The sequence below is a fragment of the Coregonus lavaretus genome (assembly GCF_964263955.1).
Source record: "Coregonus lavaretus genome assembly, chromosome: 22".
In the NCBI taxonomy this organism is placed as follows: domain Eukaryota; kingdom Metazoa; phylum Chordata; class Actinopteri; order Salmoniformes; family Salmonidae; genus Coregonus; species Coregonus lavaretus.
This window is the reverse complement of record NC_140009.1, coordinates 18713566-18738844: the sequence shown is the minus strand read 5'-3', so window position 1 is coordinate 18738844 and position 25279 is coordinate 18713566. Positions and strand designations below refer to the sequence as shown.

The following is a 25279-nucleotide window of genomic DNA, read 5'->3' as shown; positions in this document are numbered from 1 at the left end:
CTATTGTCCTGTAGCCCATCCCAGCCTTGTGCAGGTCTACAATTTTATCCCTGATGTCCTTACACAGCTCTCTGGTCTTGGTCATTGTGGAGAGGTTGGAGTCTGTTTGATTGAGTGTGTGGACAGGTGTCTTTTATACAGGTAACGAGTTCAAACAGGTGCAGTTAATACAGGTAATGAGTGGAGAACAGGAGGGCTTCTTAAAGAAAAACTAACAGGTCTGTGAGAGCCGGAATTCTTACTGGTTGGTAGGTGATCAAATACTTATGTCATGCAATAAAATGCAAATTAATTACTTAAATATCATACAATGTGATTTTCTGGATTTATGTTTTAGATTCCGTCTCTCACAGTTGAAGTGTACCTATGATAAAAATTACAGACCTCTACATGCTTTGTAAGTAGGAAAACCTGCAAAATCGGCAGTGTATCAAATACTTGATCTCCCCACTGTATTTAAAAAGTAATCTTAAAGCTATGTGAGAAAAGTTAGCTTGCCCTCATTTTTGCAGACCCATTGTTCTATGAGTGGTCAAAGAGAGTTTTTACTTAGATTATTTTAATATTACTATCTAAGCTATGGGTTTGTCATCACACCAGCATCATCAGGTTCTTAAAGTCTAGCCATCAATTTGGTCAAAAGAGCTGCCTCTACTGCAACTCCGGGCTGAGAGCATTACCATGCCTCTAACTGCTGCACAGCCTCCATCAGCTTCCCTGTCGCCTTCTCCCCATAGGCCAACCCTGGTCTTTTGGTGCCCTGCTGATGCAAGTGTCTGCAGAGTTTCTCCAAGTCCCTCATCAGACTAAATTCCCTACAGGACGTCAATTCCACAGGTAGGCCGCTCCTCTCCGGGGCCTTGCCCAGGTGCACCAACCAGAACTTGGCCAGCTCGTTGGGGCTCGGAGCGTGGCCTGCCACCATGTTGAGCACCAGAGGGAACAGGTCGTGAGCTGCGGCTGGTACGGCGTGTTCCCCTGGGCCAGTGTGGCAGTGGTTGGGCTGCGGGCTTATTACCATCACCCTGGCTGCGGATTTGGCCTGTTCTGCTAGCCAACGCATCGGGCCCTGCTCTGCCAGCCTGCCACGCTGCCACATGTCGATAGCCACCTGGCAGCCACCATGCCACTGGAGGAACTCAGCAAAAGCTAGCACAGCTCTCTGGAAGACAGGGTTTTCTGCAGGGTACACCACCAGCACTGACACAGGGACCTCAGGGGCCTTCAGCAGCTCAGTGAAGTGGGAGTTTGAGTGCATTCCATAAATTTGATCTGGAAAGGAAATGAGAGAGGTGATAGGTTAGTTACTTAAAAACAACGAGTTTGTTCAATGTTGATTCCTGAACTTGAAGAGATCCTGTTTAGCTTACACAGAATGAGAGAGCAGGCCACCAGTGCCACGAGCCCAGTTAGGCATCCAAGATAGACTATTAGAAGGCTTGCTGGTTTCCCCTCATCATCATTACGGGTGGTAACTGTAATGCAAGAAATTCCAGGAGACCCATACATTTTACCCCAGGAGACCCATTATGGGTGGTAACTGTAATAAGACTATATTTTACCCCAGGAGACCCATTATGGGTGGTACGTGTAAATGACAAGGTAGCTTTATTCACGTCAGGGGAATTTAGCGAGAGCAAAGGACTTTCAGTGAAGCTCTATATGCCGTATGATATGTAGCTACTGTATGTTCATGTCAGGGGAACTTAGCCTATGATTCGTGCTCTGTTCAGATAGCATATGAACATGTCATAAGCCATGAACACACTGGCAGTCTTACCATTAGGTAGAAGAACTTACCATTAATGTGGCTATGTTCACGTCAGGGGAACTCCACATGATTCATGAGACAATGCTATGTTCATGTCATGAGAACTGAGTAGTGAAAGTGTATGTCTTATTTTACATTTATTTAGTTCTGTCCTTGAGCTGTTCTTGACTACTAATGTTCTGTATTCTTTTATGTTTTGTGTGGACCCCAGGAAGAATGGCTACTGCTTTAGCAGCAGCTAATGGAGATCCTAATAAAATACTAATCAATCTCATGGACATACTCTCCCTATGTATCCACTTGGAAAGGCACATTAAAAGGGAACACAGTTCATGTCAAATAAATTATGATAAATCATAGAAATTGTATTTGTATAGACATAGCCATTTTGCTAATACATTTGTCACAAAGTGTTAACAGAAACCCAGGCCTAAAGGTGCAAAGAGCAAGCAGAAGCAGTAGCAAGGAAAAGCTTCCAAGGTAGGCCTGGGAGGAACCTGACTGTCTGGCAGGGAGTACATTCTAATGACAATCTAAGCAGTTGGTCAAGGGCAGACCCTCAAAGCTGGTCCAACCAGGCATATTGTGGCCATCACAGAGTGGTGGGAGGCACCAGCATGTCGAACAGATCACAGATGTTTAGACACTCAAAAGACTAAAATAACTTACCAGAGTTGGGTATCACAGTGGGGATTGAAGTAGGCCTACTCAACTCAGCTTAAAAGAAAAATAAACAAATACCACTTGTCAAATACATGGGAATCCCTGCACTTGAAATCAGATGTGTCAAATGAATCAGATTGCTGTCAAGAGTTGCTGTAGGTAGGTGTGGTGTGGAATCAGGCGCAGGACGCAGAAGTAAAGTCCAACAAAATACTTTAGTAGATCACACAAAATAATCCAAAACCAGCCCGGAGGCGAGAAAAGCGCGCACAGGCGTACACAAACGGGCGCACTAAACAAGTGCGTAATCTTCTCCTAAATACAAACAAGGAGGTAAGCTACAAAATAGCGCACCAAATACAGGTAGCGCAGCAACACGACAAGGAACAATTACACACAACACCTAACTAACAACAAGGAACTAAATAGGGTGCTTAATGAGACATAACACAAAACAGGTGTGACAAACAGACAAAACCAATCAAACAAGAAACATAGAACGGTGGCAGCTAGTACTCCGGAGACGACGACCGCCGAAACCTGCCTGAACAAGGAGGAGGGGCCGCCTCGGCCGAAACCGTGACAATTGCTCACCTGTGTGGTTATTTGATGTCGCTGGCATAAAATAGAATGGAAATGGTTAAACAAAGCCCAGCCACTTTAATAAAAAAATATAGAAATGATTGAACATGAGTAGATAACTATAAAGAAAAAAAAACTCAGCACCAATATCTCTGTTTAAACTAGAGATGTATTTTTGTTTTTGTTTGTTTGTTGTCATTCCACCGCATCCGTCGTCACTAGTTACTACAGCCACAAGGTTATAATTATGTCTAAATCCCGTCTATTTCTACAATTTATCTACTTAAAATCTGATTTTAAACCTAACCCTAACCATAACCCTAACCACACTGCTAACTTTATTCATAACCCTAACCAAAAAGACCAAAAAGCTCATTTTTGTTTTCATGACTTTTTATGATAGACAATTTGGACTTTGTGGCTGTGGTAACTAGTGACAACGGTGGAAGGTGGCAACAGCTGTGTTTGTCAGACCAGCCGACATCCTGAAAATCTGTGTTCTCACGAAAACGGCTGTAGCGTCCGAACGGTTTCTGCTACACACTAATATGACCCCTCTATGGATTGATTAGACTCATGAACACGTTGGTGTTCTCCGTTTTGCTCTAGGACCCCCCACAAGTTTCACTTGACTCGTCTGAATGTAACCTGATAGGGGCCGAAAAATATATTGATGTGAATAGGGCATTTCCACATAAAAGGTATATGGGTAATTCCATGACCATTTAAATTTATTCAGACCCCTTTCCTTTTTCCACATTTTGTTCCGTGACAGCCTTATTCGAAAATTTATTAAATTATTTATTTTTCTCACACAATACCCCATAATGACAAATCGAAAAAGTCCACCTGTGGTAAATTCAATTGATTGGACATGATTTGGAAAGGCACACACACCTGTCTATATAAAGGTCCCACAGTTGACAGTGTATGTCAGAGCAAAAACCAAGCCATGAGGTCGAAGGAATTGTCCATAGAGCTCAGAGACAAGATTGTCCATTCTTAAATGGAAAAAGTTTGGAACCACCAAGACTCTTCCTAGAGCTGGCCGCCCGGCAAAACTGAGCAATCGGGGGAGAAGGGCCTTGGTCAGGGAGGTGACCAAGAACCCATTGGTCACTCTGACAGAGCTCCAGAGCTCCTCTGTGGAGATTAGAGAACCTTCCAGAAGGACAACCATCTCTGCAGCACTCCACCAATCAGGCCTTTATGGTAGAGTGGCCAGATGGAAGCCACTCCTCAGTAAAAAGCACATGACAGCCCGCTTGGAGTTTGCCAAAAGGCCCCTAAAGGACTCTCAGACCATGAGAAACAAGATTTTCTGGTCTGATGAAACCAAGATTGAACTCTTTGGCCTGAATGCCAAGCGTGACGTCCGGAGGAAACCTGGCACCATCCCTACGGTGAAGCATGGTGGTGGCAGCATCATGCTATGGGGATGTTTTTCAGCGGCAGGGACTTAGATTCTAGTCAGGATCTAGGGAAAGATGAACAGAGCACAGTACAGAGAGATCCTTGATGAAAACCTGCTCCAGAGCACTCAGGACATCAGACTGGGGCGAAGGTTCACCTTCCAACAGGACAAAGATCCTAAACATACAGCCAAGACAACGTGGCTTCGGGACAAGTGGCTTCGGGACAAGTCTCTGAATGTCCTTGAGTGGCCCAGCCAGAGCCCAGAATTGGACCCGATCTAACATCTCTGGAGATACCTGAAAATAGCTGTCACGCGTGCTGTAGGTGGGTGTAGTGGTGGAATCAAACGCAGAACACCGAAGGATAGTCCAAACAACTTTAGTAAATCTCCAAACAGGAAAAATGACAACACTTGCCCGAAGGCAAAAATACGCACAAAGGCGAAATAGCAAAAAGCGCACTAACAGGTGCGTAACGCTCCAACGCAGTGGAGGAAAGCTCAACCGAGCGAAAGGGCGAAAATAAGCCCTACACACGACAGACCAAAATCAATAACACACAACACTAGACAAACACAACGAGAAACTTATAGGACACTAATTACGCTAAACGAGAACAGGTGTGACAACAAACAGACAAAAGCAAACGAACATGAAACATACAACGGTGGCAGCTAGTATTCCGGAGACAACGAACGCCGAAGCCTGCCCGAACAAGGGAGAGAGGCAGCCTCGGCCGAAACCGTGACAGTACCCCCCCCTTGACGCGCGGCTCCAGACGTGCGCCGACTCCGGCCTCGGGGACGACCCGGAGGACGCGGAGCAGGGTGCGTCGGGTGCCCACGATGGAATTCCGTCAGGAGAGACGGGTCCAGAATGTCTCTCCTCGGCACCCAGCACCGCTCCTCCGGACCGTACCCCTCCCACTCCACTAGATACTGGAGACCCCCCATCCGACGTCTCGAATCCAAGATGGACCTCACGGAGTACGCCGGTGCCCCCTCGATGTCCAATGGGGGCGGAGGAGTCTCCCTGATCTCACTTTCTTGGAGTGGGCCAGCTACCACCGGCCTGAGAAGGGACACATGGAACGAGGGGTTAATACTTTTATATTCAACAGGTAGTTGTAATTTATAACACACCTCGTTCAACCTTCCCAGGACTTTAAATGGCCCTACAAACCGCCGACCCAGTTTCCGACAGGGCAGGCGGAGGGGCAGGTTTCTGGTAGAGAGCCAGACTCGATCACCAGGTGCGTACACCGGTCCCTCACTGCGGTGGAGATCGGCGCTCGCCTTATGACGTCGGAGGGCCCGCTGCAGGTGGACGTGTGCAGCGTTCCATGTCTCCTCCGAGCGCCGCGCCCACTCATCCACCGCAGGAGCCTCGATCTGGCTCTGCTGCCAAGGTGCCAGAACCGGCTGGTACCCTAACACACATTGGAAAGGGGTTAGGTTAGTGGAGGAATGGCGTAGGGAATTCTGGGCCATTTCGGCCCAGGGAACGTACCTTGCCCACTCCTCCGGCCGGTCCTGGCAGTATGTTCTAAGAAACCTACCCACATCCTGGTTCACACGTTCCACCTGCCCATTACTCTCCGGGTGGTAACCCGAGGTGAGGCTCACCGAGACCCCCAACCGCTCCATAAAAGCTTTCCAGACTCTGGAGGTAAATTGGGGACCTCGATCAGACACAATATCCTCGGGTACCCCGTAGTGCCGGAACACATGGGTGAATAGGGCTTCGGCAGTTTGCAGGGCAGTAGGAAGGCCCGGCATGGGGAGCAAACGACAGGCCTTAGAAAACCGGTCCACAACGACCAGTATAGTGGTATTCCCCTGTGAAGGAGGAAGGTCAGTAAGGAAATCCACCGAGAGGTGGGACCATGGTCGCTGTGGAACGGGCAGGGGTAGTAACTTACCCCTAGGCAGATGTCTAGGTGCCTTACACTGGGCGCACACCGAGCAGGAGGAAACATAAACCCTCACATCCCTTGCCAACGTGGGCCACCAGTACTTGGCACTAAGACAGTGCACTGTCCGGCCGATACCCGGGTGTCCAGAGGAGGGTGACGTGTGAGCCCAATAGATCAATCGATCCCGAACCTCGAGCGGAACATACCTCCGACCCTCCGGGCATTGTGGTGGACTAGGGTCGGTGCGTAACGCCCGCTCGAGCTCAGCATCGACCTCCCACACTACCGGTGCCACCAGACACGACTCCGGCAGTATGGGAGTGGGCTCCACGGACCTCTCCTCCGTGTCATACCGCCGAGACAGCGCATCTGCCTTACCGTTCTGTGACCCAGGGATGTACGTGATCTTAAATGTAAACCGGGTCAAGAACATATTCCATCTAGCCTGCCGAGGGTTTAGCCTCCTCGCTGCCCGGATGTACTCCAGGTTACGGTGGTCCGTCAAAATGAGGAAAGGGTGTTGAGCCCCCTCAAGCCAGTGCCTCCACACCTTTAGGGCCTGTACCACGGCTAACAGCTCCCTGTCCCCTACGTCATAGTTTCGCTCCGCCGGACTGAGCTTCTTGGAATAGAAGGCACAGGGGCGGAGTTTAGGTGGCGCGCCTGACCGTTGTGAAAGCACGGCTCCAATACCGGCCTCAGACGCGTCCACCTCTACCTGAAATGGTAAAGAGGGATCCGGATGCGCCAGCACTGGAGCCGAGGTAAACAGGTCCTTCAGCCTCCCAAATGCCCTGTCCGCCTCGGCAGACCACTGCAGACGCACCGGGCCCCCCTTCAAGAGAGACGTGATGGGAGCTGCCACCTGTCCAAAACCCCGGATAAACCTCCGGTAGTAATTCGCAAACCCCAAAAACTGCTGCACCTCCTTCACAGTGGTTGGTGTTTGCCAATTACGCACGGCTGACACCCGGTCTACCTCCATCTTCACCCCTGACGCAGACAACTTATACCCCAAAAAGGAGACCGACTCCTGGAAAAACAGACACTTCTCTGCCTTAACATACAGGTCGTGCTCCACCAGCCTCCGCAACACTCTGCGCACCAGGGCCACATGCTCGACACGGGTAGGCGAGTACACGAGAATGTCATCTATGTACACCACGACCCCCTGCCCCTGCATGTCCCTGAAGATCTCATCCACGAATGATTGGAAAACTGACGGAGCGTTCATCAACCCGTATGGCATGACAAGATACTCGTAATGGCCCGAGGTGGTACTAAAGGCTGTCTTCCATTCATCGCCCTCCCTGATGCGCACCAAGTTGTACGCGCTCCTGAGATCTAATTTAGTGAAGAAACGCGCCCCATGCAAGGACTCAGTCATGGTCGCAATCAGCGGGAGTGGATAACTGTACTTCACCGTGATCTGATTGAGACCACGGTAATCGATGCACGGGCGCAAACCACCATCCTTCTTCTTCACAAAAAAGAAACTCGAGGACGCAGGGGAAGTGGAAGGCCGTATGTATCCTTGTCTCAGAGATTCGTCTATGTAAGTCTCCATAGCTTTCTTCTCCTCCTGAGACAGAGGATACACATGGCTCCGTGGGAGCGCAGCTCCTGCCTGGAGGTCTATCGCACAATCTCCCTGCCTATGGGGCGGCAACTGCGTCACCCTCGACTTACTAAACGCAATAGCCAAATTCCCATACTCAGGGGGAACGTGCAATGCGGGCACCTGGTTTGGACTCTCCACCGAGGTAGCCCCTACGGAAACGCCTAAACATCTACCCACACACTGGGCAGACCACTCCATCAGAGCCCTCTCCTGCCACGAAATAGATGGGTTATGGGTACTCAACCAGGGCATGCCCAGCACCACCGGATACGCAGGAGAGTCAATCAGAAATAGCTGAATCATCTCCTGATGACCCCCCTGCGCACACATCCTAAGTGGCGCAGTGACCTCCCTGATCAAGCCCGCACCCAACGGACGGCTATCTAGGGCATGAACGGGGAAAGGGACATCAACAGGAAGAAGGGGAATCCCTAAAGCTAAACAAAACTTCTTATCAATAAAATTCCCAGCCGCGCCTGAATCTACCAGCGCCTTATGCTGGGAATGAGGTGCTACCTGTGGAAAACTCACAGGCATACAGAAATGTGCAACAGAGAGCTCTGGGTGAGTGGGGCGCCTACTCACCTGGAAGGAATCCCCAGTGCGGGACCTGTCGTCCTCTCCCCTAGGAGGCCATCCCCAGCACCTAGCCGCGGTGTGTCCTCCCCGACCACAGTTGGTGCAGGGGATGGACCCCCTAGTAAGCCGACCCCTCCTCTCTCTAGCGCCAGCGCCCCCAAGCTCCATGGGACACGGCTCGGAGGCGCTGGAGGGTGAAATGGACGGACCCTCCTCGGGACGTCCGCGGGTAGCTAGTAGGTTATCCAGCCTGATGGACATGTCGACCAACTGGTCGAACGAGAGGCTGGTGTCCCTACAAGCCAGCTCCCGACGGACGTCCTCTCGTAGACTACATCTGTAGTGATCGACGAGAGCCCGATCATTCCACCCTGCATCTGCCGCTAGAGTACGGAATTCGAGGGCGAACTCTTGGGCACTCCTCCTCCCCTGCCGGAGGAAGACCAGACGCTCCCCCACCGCTTTCCCCTCCGGGGGATGGTCAAACACCGCCCTGAAGCGGCGGGAGAACTCGTCGTACGTGATGGTGTCCGCGTCGATCCTCCTCCACTCCGCGTTGGCCCATTCCAATGCCTTCCCGGAAAGGCAGGAGATCAGGGCGGACACGCTCTCATGTCCCGAGGGCGCCGGGTGCACGGTGGCCAGGCACAGCTCCACCTGGAGAAGGAATCCCTGACACCCGGCCGCGGTTCCATCGTAGGCCCTCGGGAGCGAGAGTCGGACTCCTCGAGGTTCCGGTGCGGGAATGGGCGGACTGGCCGATGGAGCTGGCAGGGAGGGTGGCGGTGGAGGCGTTCCCCAGCCTCGGATGGTGGTGATCACCTCCTGCAGTGCGGTCCCCATCTGCAGGATCTGGTCCCGTTGTTCCCGGACCTGGTCCTCCAGCGTCGTCTGGGCTGCTGCGGCTCCTGCTGATTCCATTATTGGTGTGTTATTCTGTCACGCGTGCTGTAGGTGGGTGTAGTGGTGGAATCAAACGCAGAACACCGAAGGATAGTCCAAACAACTTTAGTAAATCTCCAAACAGGAAAAATGACAACACTTGCCCGAATGCAAAAATACGCACAAAGGCGAAATAGCAAAAAGCGCACTAACAGGTGCGTAACGCTCCAACGCAGTGGAGGAAAGCTCAACCGAGCGAAAGGGCGAAAATAAGCCCTACACACGACAGATCAAAATCAATAACACACAACACTAGACAAACACAACGAGAAACTTATAGGACACTAATTACGCTAAACGAGAACAGGTGTGACAACAAACAGACAAAAGCAAACGAACATGAAACATACAACGGTGGCAGCTAGTATTCCGGTGACAACGAACGCCGAAGCCTGCCCGAACAAGGGAGAGAGGCAGCCTCGGCCGAAACCGTGACAATAGCTGTGCAGCGACACTCCCCATCCAACCTGACATAGCTTGAGAGGATCTGCAGAGAAGAATGGGAGAAACTCCCCAAATACAGGTGTGACAAGCTTGTAGTGTCATACCCAAGAAGACTTGAGGCTGCAATCGCTGCCAAAGGTGCTTCAACAAAGTACTGAGTAAAGGGTCTGAATACTTATGTACATGTGACATTTCAGTTTTTTATTTTTAATACATTAGCCAAAATTTCTAGAAACCTGTTGTTTTTGTTGCCTGTTTTGCATGTTATTTTGGCATTAATACGTGTCACATATCAGTTTGCAATGTAAAAAAAAAATCCTTAAGTTAATAAAGCCGTATACAAACATGTTCTCTTTTTTGCTTTCTTGAGTAAGGCAGCTACAAAATTCCGGTGTTTCAGCCTAGCTCAGTGCTTTCTGTGGTGGTGGGGCAGCCAGCGGAAAATACGGAGCGTAGGGGTTGGTAATGTTCTCTAGTTGCGCCGTGATTGGCTCAGTGTTCTGCCACTCATCGGGACACTACGTCACCACAACATCTACGGGAGAGCTCAAAAATTCAAGCCCCTTGGGTGCTGCCATAGAGTTACATTAGAAGTGCCCATCCAAGAAGGCTCAAGGTCATTGGCCACAGATAAAATGACGTCAAATCACATTATATCTACCGTAGCTTTGATTGGACTGATCATGTCAACATCATACTTTCAAAATCTTAGCTAGCAAGCTAGACAAGCAGTCATCATCATGAATCAAGTCGACAATCTACTGGCAAATCCTTTTCAATCCTTGTCATATGAAGAGAAATTATAGATAAAAAGTATCGGTAAAATAAGTTTTGAACGGTCATCTAACTTGGAATTCTAAATCGGGAACTCAAGCCTCTTTCTAGAGCTCCGACCTGAAGATCACTGACGTCATGATTCGACCTTGTTTTTTTCTGAGTTCCCAGTTGTCTTGAAAGCAGAATAAATCCAGAGAATGCCAGACTTTGATGACAAAGTTTGATGACAAAATCCTGTTCAAGTGAGCACAGCACAACAAGGTGAGTCCAAAAATGTATTGTATGCTGCTGCATAAATGATGTAATATGCCAGGGAGATATGTATACTGTAGCTAAGAAAGTAATACTAAGTTGTGTAGTAAGCTGTTAGTAGCCCATGTGCCTCACCCTAATAATTTGGTCCCTTTCCCCCTCATAACTTAGCCTACTGTTCTGACTTGGAGGTGCACATGTAGCCTATGGCCTGTTTTAGAGAAATATTGTAAAAGCTTTAATTGTCTGCTTATATGCCCCCTTTATTTATCCTACGGTTCTGACTTGGTGTACAGGGAGAATACTGTAAGAACGGCCCATGTTCTGAATTCTGTCACTGTACAAATAGTTATATTGACTACGTAAATCCTAGCTCGCTCATTAATATCTTAATCGAAATTATGGATTGCCTCTAATCCAGTCGTCGTCCCCTTATGCCATAATTTGTACATCTCAATTGTCAGTAGAAACCGCATTTGTTTAAGCAAGTCAGTCATATCAGCTATGTTTTTTTAAAAGACAGTAAATGAGGGTGACTTAACTGTTTCGCTGCCAGACAAGGCTCCGCTGATAGCCAGGTGTAGCTGTGGTAAGGATTCACTCCATGGTGCTGAAAAGAAAGCTCTGCTGTTGGGACAGCTTTATGTAGGCCCTTGTTACAGGAGTGGCTCACAGTCCTAATCAGTGTCTGATCACGGGACGTACAGTGGGGAGAACAAGTATTTGATACACTGCCGATTTAGTAGGTTTTCCTACTTACAAAGCATGTAGAGGTCTGTCATTTTTATCATAGGTACACTTCAACTGTGAGAGGCGGAATCTAAAACAAAAATCCATAAAATCACATTGTATGATTTTTAAGTAATTAATTTGCATTTTATTGCATGACATAAGTATTTGATCACCTACCAACCAGTAAGAATTCCGGCTCTCACAGACCTGTTAGTTTTTCTTTAAGAAGCCCTCCTGTTCTCCACTCATTACCTGTATTAACTGCACCTGTTTGAACTCGTTACCTGTATAAAAGACACCTGTCCACACACTCAATCAAACAGACTCCAACCTCTCCACAATGGCCAAGACCAGAGAGCTGTGTAAGGACATCAGGGATAAAATTGTAGACCTGCACAAGGCTGGGATGGGCTACAGGACAATAGGCAAGCAGCTTGGTGAGAAGGCAACAACTGTTGGCGCAATTATTAGAAAATGGAAGAAGTTCAAGATGACGGTCAATCACCCTCGGTCTGGGGCTCCATGCAAGATCTCACCTCGTGGGGCATCAATGATCATGAGGAAGGTGAGGGATCAGCCCAGAACTACACAGCAGTACCTGGTCAATGACCTGAAGAGAGCTGGGACCACAGTCTCAAAGAAAACCATTAGTAACACAGTACGCCGTCATGGATTAAAATCCTGCAGCGCACGCAAGGTCCCCCTGCTCAAGCCAGCGCATGTCCAGGCCCGTCTGAAGTTTGCCAGTGACCATCTGGATGATCCAGAGGAGGAATGGGAGAAGGTCATGTGGTCTGATGTGACAAAAATAGAGCTTTTTGGTCTAAACTCCACTCACTGTGTTTGGAGGAAGAAGAAGGATGAGTACAACCCCAAGAACACCATCCCAACCGTGAAGCATGGAGGTGGAAACATCATTCTTTGGGGATGCTTTTCTGCAAAGGGGACAGGACGACTGCTCCGTATTGAGGGGAGGATGGATGGGGCCATGTATCGCGAGATCTTGGCCAACAACCTCCTTCCCTCAGTAAGAGCATTGAAGATGGGTCGTGGCTGGGTCTTCCAGCATGACAACGACCCGAAACACACAGCCAGGGCAACTAAGGAGTGGCTCCATAAGAAGCATCTCAAGGTCCTGGAGTGGCCTAGCCAGTCTCCAGACCTGAACCCAATAGAACATCTTTGGAGGGAGCTGAAAGTCCGTATTGCCCAGCGACAGCCCCGAAACCTGAAGGATCTGGAGAAGGTCTGTATGTAGGAGTGGGCCAAAATCCCTGCTGCAGTGTGTGCAAACCTGGTCAAGACCTACAGGAAACGTATGATCTCTGTAATTGCAAACAAAGGTTTCTGTACCAAATATTAAGTTCTGCTTTTCTGATGTATCAAATACTTATGTCATGCAATAAAATGCAAATTAATTACTTAGAAATCATACAATGTGATTTTCTGGATTTTTGTTTTAGATTCCGTCTCTCACAGTTGAAGTGTACCTATGATAAAAATTACAGACCTCTACATGCTTTGTAAGTAGGAAAACCTGCAAAATCGGCAGTGTATCAAATACTTGTTCTCCCCACTGTATGGACAGGTACGTGAGAAGTGTTCTCCCTGTTTATTTATTATTTCAGTCATAGTTAGTATTTCGTATTTTTGGTTGTCTGCCTGTTTTTTGGAGTCTTATTTGCTCCGCATTTTCTTTTTCGTGTAAAGTCCGTTATTTTGTATCCTGGCTTCGGAACCATCAGTAAAGTTCCTTGTTTCACCATCTCTGCCTACTGACTACTGTCTAACCAGCACCGCAACTTGGTCACACCTCACACCAACCCTTACAGGCCCTACATTGACATTTACATTTTAGTCATTTAGCAGACGCTCTTATCCAGAGCGACTTAACTGTTTGTGGGCACTGTTTGTCACTGTTATATTGCAATTAATGTATTGTTTAGTGTTGTGTTTTGTTGTGTAGTGGCTTTGCTGGCATGCATCTAAAAGAAATTGGGGGAGTTTGCGCCAACAAGATTTACATGCTAAAATCAACACTGGTCCTGAGATTTGGTCAACTGGTCTGTCAAAAATATATATTATAATTTTTTAAAAATATTAAGACAAATATTTGTGGAAAATCAGTTGAGATTGCTCTGTCTTTCAAGAATCCCTGAGCTCTAAAACAGTAAAATTTTCTCTCAGCTTAACGTCAAAATGTGTAAATTAGCATGAGATTAGCTATAAAACTGTCTCTGCCCCATGGGTTGGGGGGTCCTTGCTCTGACCTTGCGGGGGCCTCGCAAAACTGCGCTACGCCACTGCAGGTATAGTCTTATATACTAGAGTATAAATTCCTGCAAAATATGCTAATTATTAATATTATTCTTATTTTTTATATAACTAATATCACTATAAAAAAATACATCAATTCATTTATTTATTTTTTACTTACGGTTCGGTACATTATATGTCGTAAACTCTGAATATTGACCAATTGGCGGACTCGGAAGATTGAAAGCAGTGATGATCTGATGGAGCCCTGGCTTTGCAGGTGCAAGGTAATAGAACCACAGCTGTATGAAAAATAGATATTATATCAATGAGCCTTACCTGAATAACACAAAGAGTTAGACATTAGCAAATATACCTTTTTTAACTATGGCGATTATCAGCAATATAGCCACTGATTGTGATATGAAGTTTGTTGTAAACGAATAGAGTACATTAGGCCCACCTGTTCGAGACCACTGAGGTCAACTTCTCCCAAAGGTGGTTCATACCGACAGCGGTATGTATCACCCCCTATATCGATCCAAGTTCCTTTGAGATTGTGAAAGCTTTCTGCAAAATATATGATGTGTTGGTATTATAGGCATCACTGTTACTTTTCCAAATCTATGGATATTAACATGCAATTCATTCAGATAAAGCTTCCCCTACTGTCGATGTTGATGGCCCAACTTATGTTCAGCCAAATAGCCCCCATGTCTTCAGGCAGAACATTCACTTTGAGTGCACGCAGACGAGAAGGACTGGCCTGAGGAATCTCTGTCCATTCCGGTGGTATCCCTTGGGGAAAAAAATACCCCATCGTTAATTGACAGTATCCCACTCCTGACACCAATGTAGCGAACAGCGGCAGGTCTAGAAAATGCAAACTCACTAACCACTGCTTTAATAGGAATAAGGTAACCTTCTCAAGGAAGATTGCAATGAGCATACCTTGGCTCAGGTCGTTAAAATATTATTTCCTTACCCTGAAAGCAGTCTATGGACTAGGAGACTGATTTGACAGATTGTGGATTACAGTCTATCCTTGTCCACCATAATTCAAGGTAAGAAAACGAATAAATCATTTTGTAATCTGAGTGAACCATCCCTGGGCTAACTCACCATCTTCTGATTTCTCACAGGTAACACTCTGTGGATGACATAATGAACAATTAAAATGATTAATCTCGCATCAAAACTATTTTTATAGGATAAATAAAAACTTACAATTGAGGGTGATGGCTGAGCAGTAAGCCATTTAAAGAATATAATCAATATCAAGGTCCTCATGATTGAAAAAAAATGATAACGTAGTCATCTGTAGTTGCAAAATATCCCGTGAAAGAGTTTGCCCTATAATAAACTGTTGAGAACACCAAATCCGTCCGCCTATTGACGATCACTCTGTGAACACGTTGGTTATATAGGTAGGAATGCAGGGTGCCATGGTAGGACAGATCATTGTAGGACTGCTCACACAAGCTAAATCCAGTGGCATGCGGACCATAAACTCCGCCCTCCTTGTCTGCACGAGTGTGTGACAGTGTTCAAAGATTGGTCTATGCGATCAAGAATAACCGTGAGTAAAGCCGTTTTTTTCTCCATTTAAAACCACATCATCTGACCGAAGTTTAATGTTTCGAAATGTGCACTGTGTGTCAACCACAGTTCGCAGACTTCTTCGCCATTTTCTGCATTGTATGCTGTGACCCCACTCCAAAGTTGTGTATCGTATTATTGCCTGCATTAAAAAATAATAATCGTCAAACACATTATCTGTGTTTTCATAGACACATGTAAACTTAAAAGTAAAAAAAAATATATCACAAAAAATATAGATGATGTTGCAAACATTTCTCTCTTTTTTAAAAGGTTGAAGTTGTTTGATATGTTTAAACTGAAACTCGAGAAAGAAAGCGTTGACAGTTGACTCCCCCTATAGCCGCCTCCCAGTATAGTGCATAAAGTCCATATAGGCCACATGATTCTCCTAGACTAGAAATGCATGATAGGCTACTATATTTATTTACCTTTATTTCAACAGGGAAGTCATATTGAGACTAGTCTCTTTTGCAAATGAGCCCTGCACAATACAAAAACGAAAACATCAATATATAGTATAGATAAACATAAATATACACATGAAATACACATTAAGATACAAAACACTATCAATTAAAACAAACACATTCTTCATTATAAAAATCCTCTGTCAGCTGTCTGAATTGCCCTAGGGACACCAAAGCATCCAATAGAAACGTATTTTGGAGATTATTCCAAACATAGGGTGCAAGGAAGTTAAAACCTCTTAAATGTAAAGTCCCCATAGATGGGCACCCTATTATTTTTTTATTCTTCAATTCAGTCTGGTATGAGAAACGTGGCCCCTATCTGCAAAAGCTGGGTGTCTGCAGAAAGCTGAGTATCTTGGCTATTGATCGGTGCCTTCAAAATCTTTGGTGTGACTTACTACCATATATGGGCATACGGATATATAAGGGCAGGCCGAGCCGATGACCTCGTTTCAAGGTCGTCAGATTTTGGAACTATGGTGCAAACTTAGACACTGGCATGGTTGGAACGTTTGCCAAACAAGGAAGCAATCCCACAGCTAGCTAGCTATGAAGCCCCTAAATAATATCTGGTGCAACCAATTACCTTCAGAAGTCACATAATTAGTTAAATAAAGTCCACCTATGTGCAATCTAAGTGTCACATGATCTGTCACATGATCTCAGTATATATACACCTGTTCTGAAAGGCCCCAGTCTTCAACACCACTAAGCAAGGGGCACCACCAAGCAAGCGACACCATGAAGACCAAAGAGCTCTCCAAACAGGTCAAGGACAAAGTTGTGGAGAAGTACAGATCAGGGTTGGGTTATAAAAAAATATCAGAAACTTTGAACATCCCACGGAGCACCATTAAATCCATTATTAAAAAATGGAAAGAATATGGCACCACAAAATCTAATCAAATTGTATTTGTCACATGCGCCAAATACAACAGTGAAATGCTTACTTACAAGCCCTTAACCAACAATGCAGTTTTAAGAAAGAATACCCCCCAAAAATCACAAAAAAATACAATATAAAATAATACAAAATAAAAGTTACAAATAATTAAAGAGCAGCAGTAAAAATAACAATAGTGAGGCTATATACAGGGGGTACCGGTACCGAGTCAATGTGCGGGGACACCGGTTAGTCGAGGTAATTGGGGTAATATGTACATGTAGGTAGAGTTATTAAAGTGACTATGTATACATAATAAACAGAGAGTAGCAGCAGCGTAAAAGAGGGGTGAATAGTCTGGGTAGCCATTTGACAACAAACCTGCCAAGAGAGGGCCGCCCACCAAAACTCACGGACCAGGCAAGGAGGGCATTAATCAGAGAGGCAACAAAGAGACCAAAGATAACCCTGAAGGAGCTGCAAAGCTCCACAGCGGAGATTGGAGTATCTGTCCATAGGACCACTTTAAGCCGTACACTCCACAGAGCTGGGCTTTACGGAAGAGTGGCCAGAAAAAAGCCATTGCTTATAGAAAAAAATAAGCAAACACGTTTGGTGTTCGCCAAAAGGCATGTGGGAGACTCCCCAAACATATGGAAAAAGGTACTCTGGTCAGATGAGACTAAAATTGAGCTTTTTGGCCATCAAGGAAAACGCTATGTCTGGCGCAAACCCAACACCTCTCATCACCCCGAGAACACCATCCCCACAGTGAAGCATGGTGGTGGCAGCATCATGCTGTGAGGATGTTTATCATCAGCAGGGACTGGGAAACTGGTCAGAATTGAAGGAATGATGGATGGCGCTAAATACAGGGAGATTCTTGAGGGAAACCTGTTTCAGTCTTCCAGAGATTTGAGACTGGGACGAAGGTTCACCTTCCAGCAGAACAATGACCCTAAGCATACTGCTAAAGCAAAACTCAAGTGGTTTAAGGGGAAACATTTAAATGTCTTGGAATGGCCTAGTCAAAGCCCAGACCTCAATCCAATTGAGAATCTGTAGTATGACTTAAAGATTGCTGTACACCAGTGGAACCCATCCAACTTGAAGGAGCTGGAGCAGTTTTGCCTTGAAGAATGGGCAAAAATCCCAGTGGCTAGATGTGCCAAGCTTATAGAGACAAACTCCAAGAGACTTGCAGCTGTAATTGCTGCAAAAGGTGGCTCTTTGTGGGGGTGAATAGTTATGCACGCTCAAGTTTTCTGTTTTTTTGTCTTATTTCTTGTTTATTTCACAATAAAAAATATTTTGCATCTTCAAAGTGGTAGGCATGTTGTGTAAATCAAATGATACAAACCCCCCAAAAATCAAATTGAATTACAGGTTGTAAGGCAACAAAATGCCTGAATGATGGCAGAGGGACCAGGATTGATGTAGCCACAGGGAAAGAGTCTGCCTTGGACCTCACTCTGGTATCTAGTGCGATGGCAGGAATCTGTGAGTGGGAGGTATGGGAGGAGTCGACAGTAGGGAGTGATCATTACCCCATTCTATGCACAGTAGGCCGGAGGGAGGAGGAGGTGTTAGTGGATGGAGTAGGCAGGTGGGTGTTTGGAAGGGCAAAGTGGGATCAGTTTCAGGAGCTGAGTGAGCAGGTGATGGCTCGGGTGGATATGAGAGGGGATGTGGATAGTATGAATAACTGGGTGAGAACAGCGTTAGTGGGGGCAGCTACTGAGGCTATACCTAAGAGTTCAGGGAGGAGGAGGAGGAAAGCAGTCCCATGGTGGATGGAGGAGTGTGGGGCAATGGTGAGGAGTAAGAACAGGGCATTTTAGAGTACTGAAAAGGACGCATAATTTCCAACATCTGATTCAGTATAAGCAGGCCCAGGCCCTGGTGAGGAGAACTATCCGTCAGGCAAAGAGGTCATGTTGGCATCGGTTCTGTGACACCATTGGAAGGGCGACACCTGTGGGAGAAGTGTGGGGGATGATTAAGAGGATGAGTGGGGTCAGAAGGGAGTGGGATTATCCAGTGTTGACGAGTGGGGACGATATGGCAGTAACAGATGAGAAGAAGGCAGAGATGATGGCCAAAGCATTTGTCCAAGTGCATAGCTCAGCAAATCTGTCAGAGGATGGGCAGAGGGGGAGAGAGAGCACGAGGGAGGAGCATCCTGGAGTGCTGGATAGGAGGGAGTATGTAAATGATGCGTTGAATGCACCATTTACTAGGGCAGAGGTGAAAAGAGCAATAGGTAAGGGTGGGTTAACTTCACCTGGGAAAGATGAGGTGTGCTACAGTGGGGGAAAAAAAGTATTTAGTCAGCCACCAATTGTGCAAGTTCTCCCACTTAAAAAGATGAGAGAGGCCTGTAATTTTCATCATAGGTACACGTCAACTATGACAGACAAAATGAGAAAAGAAAATCCAGAAAATCACATTGTAGAATTTATTTGCAAATTATGGTGGAAAATAAGTATTTGGTCAATAACAAAAGTTTCTCAATACTACGTTATATACCCTTTGTTGGCAATGACACAGGTCAAACGTTTTCTGTAAGTCTTCACAAGGTTTTCACACACTGTTGCTGGTATTTTGGCCCATTCCTCCATGCAGATCTCCTCTAGAGCAGTGATGTTTTGGGGCTGTTGCTGGGCAACACGGACTTTCAACTCCCTCCAAAGATTTTCTATGGGGTTGAGATCTGGAGACTGGCTAGGCCACTCCAGGACCTTGAAATGCTTCTTACGAAGTCAGTCCTTCGTTGCCCGGGCGGTGTGTTTGGGATCATTGTCATGCTAAAAGACCCAGCCACGTTTAATCTTCAATGCCCTTGCTGATGGAAGGAAGTTTTCACTCAAAATCTCACGATACATGGCCCCATTCATTCTTTCCTTTACACGGATCAGTCGTCCTGGTCCCTTTGCAGAAAAACAGCCCCAAAGCATGATGTTTCCATCCCCATGCTTCACAGTAGGTATGGTGTTCTTTGGTTGCAACTCAGCATTCTTTGTCCTCCAAACACGACGAGTTGAGTTTTTACCAAAAAGTTCTATTTTGGTTTCATCTGACCATATGACATTCTCCCAATCCTCTTCTGGATCATCCCAAATGCACTCTAGCAAACTTCAGACGGGCCTGGACATGTACTGGCTTAAGCAGGGGGACACGTCTGGCACTGCAGGATTTGAGTGCCATACATAGTCAGGAAGGTACAGGAAGCAATTGATGAGGTAGAGCGGTGGGCATTAACCTCTACTGGATGGGTGTCCCGAAATTGGGACAGTTGTTGCTCAATACGGATAATGTGACTATTTTCACGGACATATACATGTCTTATATGGGCAGAAAGCTTAAATTATTGTTAATATAAATGCAGTGTCTAATTTACAGTAGGTATTACAGTGAAAAAATACCATGCTATTGTTTGAAGGTAGTGCACAACAACAAAACACTTTTATCACGGTGGCAGGTTTGATACATTCACATCTGAAGGTAAATAATGCACTTACATTAAGTCATCTTGCTCTGATTTGTCATCCTGAGGGTCCCAGAGATAAAATCCAGCGTAGTTTTGTTTGATAAAATCAATTGTTGTATCCTAACACGATCCCATGTTGTATACAGCGTTCCGTCTGAATTCCGACTCGTTCGACTTGCAACAAAGCATTTCAACGTAATATAAACCCTACACCTTGTTTCACCCGGTCAAGTTTTTCTGCGATCCTCAGATACTCAAGAAGGCAACCAAACATTTTTCAGCATTCTGCATGACGTACAGTGAGGGAAAAAAGTATTTGATCCCCTGCTGATTTTGTACGTTTGCCCACTGACAAAGAAATGATCAGTCTATAATTTTAATGGTAGGTTTATTTGAACAATGAGAGACAGAATAACAACAAAAAAATCCAGAAAAACGCATGTCAAAAATGTTATAAATTGATTTGCATTTTAATGAGGGAAATAAGTATTTGATCCCCTCTCAATCAGAAAGATTTCTGGCTCCCTGGTGTCTTTTTATATATGCTGAAATAGAAATAAGGCCATACTCATAAGAAAAATAAATCACCCTCCCTAATCTTAAACGCCATGCTCTGATTCTTCCAATGGTCTTCATATCTACCATCTTGTTGTGAAAGACGTTTCCCACTCACACCTGCACACACCTGTCCATTCTCAGTTATGCATTCACTCACTGACTCACTATTTTACCTAGAACATGTTAACACTTGTGGTAGCAGTTGAAGCGTGTGCACTTACATTTTACCTAACCTTTTCTATGTGCCTTTTTACCTAATCCAATCCATTGTTTTGAATGGGGGTAACAACACGTTGTTTGCATATCTCAATTCCTTCTAAATCTGTATCCATTGTTCCTATTACGATTTCTATGGAAATGTTGGTTCTTTATCAACAGCTGCCAGCTAGCCAACCGTCATAATGGGCAATGTTCCAGTCACATTTATGACGTTTCTAGAGAAATTCACTGTAGCTGTACATCTAAGCCTAGATAAGACATAATGATCCCACAAAAATGTACCATCTAGTTTCTACACGTTCACATGTACAGTGCATTCGGAAAGTATTCAGACCCCTTGACCTTTTCCACATTTTGTTACGTTACAGCCTTATTCTAAAATGTATTAAATTGTTTTTTTCCCTCATCAATCTACACACAATACCCCATAATGACAAAGCAAAAACAGATATATAGAAGTTGTTGCAAATTTATAAAAAGAAAAAAACTGAAATATCACATTTACATAAGTATTCAGACCCTTTACTCAGTACTTTGTTGAAGCACCTTTGGTAGCAATTACAGCCTCGAGTCTTCTTGGGTGTGATGCTACAAGCTTGGTACACCTGTATTTGAGGAGCTTCTCCCATTCTTCTCTTCAGATCCTCTCAAGCTCTGTCAGGTTGGATGGGGAGTGTCGCAGCACAGCTATTTCCAGGTCTCTCCAGAGATGTTTGATCGGGTTCATGTTCGGGCTCTGGCTGGGCCACTCAAGGACATTCAGAGACTTGTCCCGAAGCCACTCCTGCGTTGTCTTGGCTGTGTACTTAGGGTCAATTTCCTGTTGGAAGGTGAACCTTCGCCCCAGTCTGAGGTCCTGAGCGCTCTGGAGCAGGTTTTCATCAAGGATCTCTCTGTACTTTGCTCCGTTCATCTTTCCCTCGATCCTGACTTGTCTCCCAGACCCTACCGCTGAAAAACATCCCCACAGCATGATGCTGCCACCACCATGCTTCACCGTAGGGATGGTGCCAGGTTTCCTCCAGACGTGACGCTTGGCATTCAGGGCAAAGAGTTCAATCTTGGTTTCATCAGACCAGAGAATCTTGTTTGTCATGGTCTGAGAGTCCTTTAGGTGCCTTTTGGCAAACTCCAAGCGGGCTGCCATGTGCCTTTTACTGAGGAGTGGCTTCCGTCTGGCTACTCTACCATAAAGGCCTGAATGGTGGAGTGCTGCAGAGATGGTTGTCCTTCTGGAATGTCCTCCCATCTCCACAGGCAAACTCTGGAGCTCTGTCAGAGTGACCATCGGGTGCTTGGTCACCTCCCTGACCAATGCCCTTCTCCCCCGATTGCTCAGTTTGGCCGGGGGGCCAGCTCTAGTCTTGGTGGTTCCAAACTTCTTCCATTTGAGAATGATGAAGGCCACTGTGTTCTTGGGGACCTTCAATGCTGCAGAAATGTTTTCAAATAAAATACAATTAAATATTATTTGCCACATGCGCCGAATACAACAGGTGTAGACCTTACAGTGAAATGCTTACTTACAAGCCCTTAACCAACAATGCAGTTTTAAGAAAAAAAGTGTTAAGTAAAAAATAGATAAGTAAAAAAATTATAATAACAGATCTGTGCCTCGACACAATCCTTTCTCGGAGCTCTAGGGACAATTCCTTCGACCTCATGGCTTGGTTTTTGCTCTGACATGCACTGTGGGACCATATATAGACAGGTGTGCCTTTCCAAATCATGCCCAACCAATTTAATTCACCACAGGTGGACTCCAATCAAGTTGCTGAAACATCTCAAGGATGATCAATGGAAACAGGATGCACCTAAGCTCAATTTCGAGTCTCATAGCAAAGGGTCTGAATACTTACGTAAATAAGGTATTTTTGTTTTTAATACATTTGCAAAAATTTCTAAAAATCTGTTTTCGCTTTGTCGTTATAGGGTATTGTGTATAGATTGATGAGGACATTTTATTTATTTAATCAAATTTAGAATAAGGCTGTAACGTAACAAAATGTGCCAAAAGTGAAGGGGTCTGAATACTTTCTGAGTGCACTTTAGGATTTCCCCACGAAGTAGCAATGAACCATCATAATTTGTTAGCAGATCAGCTTGTGACTTTATCAAAGTCATAATGTTCGTTTTCATGGCTAACCTGTCACGTCTCTAAAATATTAATTATTGTTGATACTGAAACTGATTGTTCCGTTTTGATGTTTGACAGGTTAACGTGGGACCAATGAGAAGGACTAGTATTGGATGGTTAAAGCTGAAGAGCACCAGCCCTCTAGATCACCCAATCCTCTAGCCCAACCACCTATTAACAGGTAAGCTCTGCCTCTGCCGAGACCACTGGCTCCAGGTCATACCTAACACAATTCTCTGAATGGCGGGATTTCCCGGACCCAGATTAGGCCTACAGTACACCTAAACTAATAATCATGCTCACTCAAGAATCTCAATTGAAAATACCTCTGCTTTTTAGTCTAGGTGTTTGCTTAATCTGGGTCTGGGAAACTGGCCCTGTGTGGTTGTTGACTTGTCTCTCCTCTTTGCCTCAGACATAGATGTATGGGAGTTCAGGGAGAGTGTCAAGCTCCTTCGGGAGATCTTCGCCCAGAAGGCCTTCGACCCATTCCGGGGGCCCGAGGTACAGCCGGGACCTGAGTTTTAGTCAGACGCAGAGATCGATGTGTTTGTGCGTCGCAAGGCTGACAGCGCATACCATCCATCTTACACGTGTAAGATGGGCTCGCCATCTGACCCCATGGCAGTGGTGGACCCAGAGACACACGTGCTAGGCCTCGAGGGGCTCCGTGTGGTTGACGCTTCCATCATGCCCAGTGTCGTCAGCGGCAACCTCAACGTCCCCACCATTATGATCACCGAAAAGCCTGCTGACATCATCAGAGAGCGACCGGCACTCAGAGACCCCGGGGGTGCCTGTGTACCAGCCTGCATCTCTAGAAACCTGGCGATGAGCCTCAGACCTGTGGACCTGCATTGTTACCATCCCCTAAGGGCCTGTACAGACAGAAGCGATGCTAATTATTCATGTACACATGGGTCCGTCTCACCCCATCTTAAATTAATCCCAAAACACACAACTTCAAAAAAAACATTAAAGTCTTCAGGGACCACGGTGTCAGCTGGTTTTCATCCATACTTAATGATGAGCATCTGATTAGACCGCGGGAAAAAACCGTGTAGTAGACTCTGTTGGAAGTCAGTGACTATAACTTATATTATTGAAGTACCAATACAAGCTAACTGGCAGAAACTGAAACACTGAGACCCTGAGTTCCTCTGTTTTAAAACATCCCTGTTGATTCGTTTTCCCTAGTCTTGGTTACCGTCCTGATAATGCTGGTATTCTATCTAATCCGTATGTTCATTTACAATGAGAGAGACAACTAAGAGCTAGAGATGGTAAGTCCATTTACAGCACTATTACATTATCTCTTCAGTTGACAACCAGAGGTTGGATAAGGGGCACTAGTACAAAACAATTATTAATAATTAAATAAGTAATAAATATCACTAAATAATTTGATATGATTTGATCAACTCCTCTGGGTTTTTCTTTTTACATAAATGTTTACAATTATAAGAGATTGATTTTATATGAAGGATTTAGCTTTTGAATCGCCTTGCCAGTCATGAAAGTGTCTTGATGAAGTATGATGTCTTGATTGAAGTTTGCCATTGAACCTGGCATACACTGCCTTAAATTAAGTATGTTTTGTATGAAGCTTTAATCTATTGATTATTTCAGCAGAGCTGCAGTATTGTGGTATAGTAGTATTAACCCCCATGTTAGTGTTAGCTTTTGACTACTTTTTAAATGAAGAATATTACCGAAGTCGTACGTCATCGCTTTGCACCCTGTGTTTTACACACTCACTAACAGCTGTGATGGTAATTTTTTAAATAATATGTAGAGTCCATATTTTTGGTTTGCAAATTCCTGCCGCTGAGTACATATAGCACAGATATTGTCATCTGGAGCCATTGAGTGACTCGGAGAGAGTTTATTCAGTTGTGATCATTACAAAATCATCAGCATTCCAGGCAAATATTCAAGAGAATAAAGGAAATGTAAAAAAAAAAAAAAAAA

At 45.4% G+C, this 25279-nt stretch overlaps 2 protein-coding genes across 2 annotated transcripts in view; one reads left to right on the top strand and one right to left on the bottom strand.

Annotated features, from left to right (window-relative positions):
• Positions 1–15501, bottom strand: part of il17rb (interleukin 17 receptor B) — an 18763-nt gene extending 3262 nt beyond the window's left edge. The window contains exons 1-8 of the mRNA XM_084186806.1: positions 15177–15501; positions 15072–15099; positions 14619–14747; positions 14413–14519; positions 14131–14251; positions 2441–2488; positions 1371–1475; positions 681–1272 (exon numbers count right to left, since the gene is read on the bottom strand). Coding sequence (XP_084042932.1) covers positions 681–1272; positions 1371–1475; positions 2441–2488; positions 14131–14251; positions 14413–14519; positions 14619–14747; positions 15072–15099; positions 15177–15239 — 1193 coding nt within the window. The 5' untranslated portion in view covers positions 15240–15501. The remainder of the gene's footprint in view (positions 1–680; positions 1273–1370; positions 1476–2440; positions 2489–14130; positions 14252–14412; positions 14520–14618; positions 14748–15071; positions 15100–15176) is intronic.
• Positions 15498–25279, top strand: chdh (choline dehydrogenase). The gene is given in 7 exon segments (XM_084186807.1): positions 15498–15528; positions 22927–23039; positions 23387–23467; positions 23471–23489; positions 23724–23833; positions 23837–24094; positions 24096–25279. Coding segments are annotated over 6 exon segments (594 nt in total). The 5' UTR covers positions 15498–15528; positions 22927–22961; the 3' UTR covers positions 24144–25279.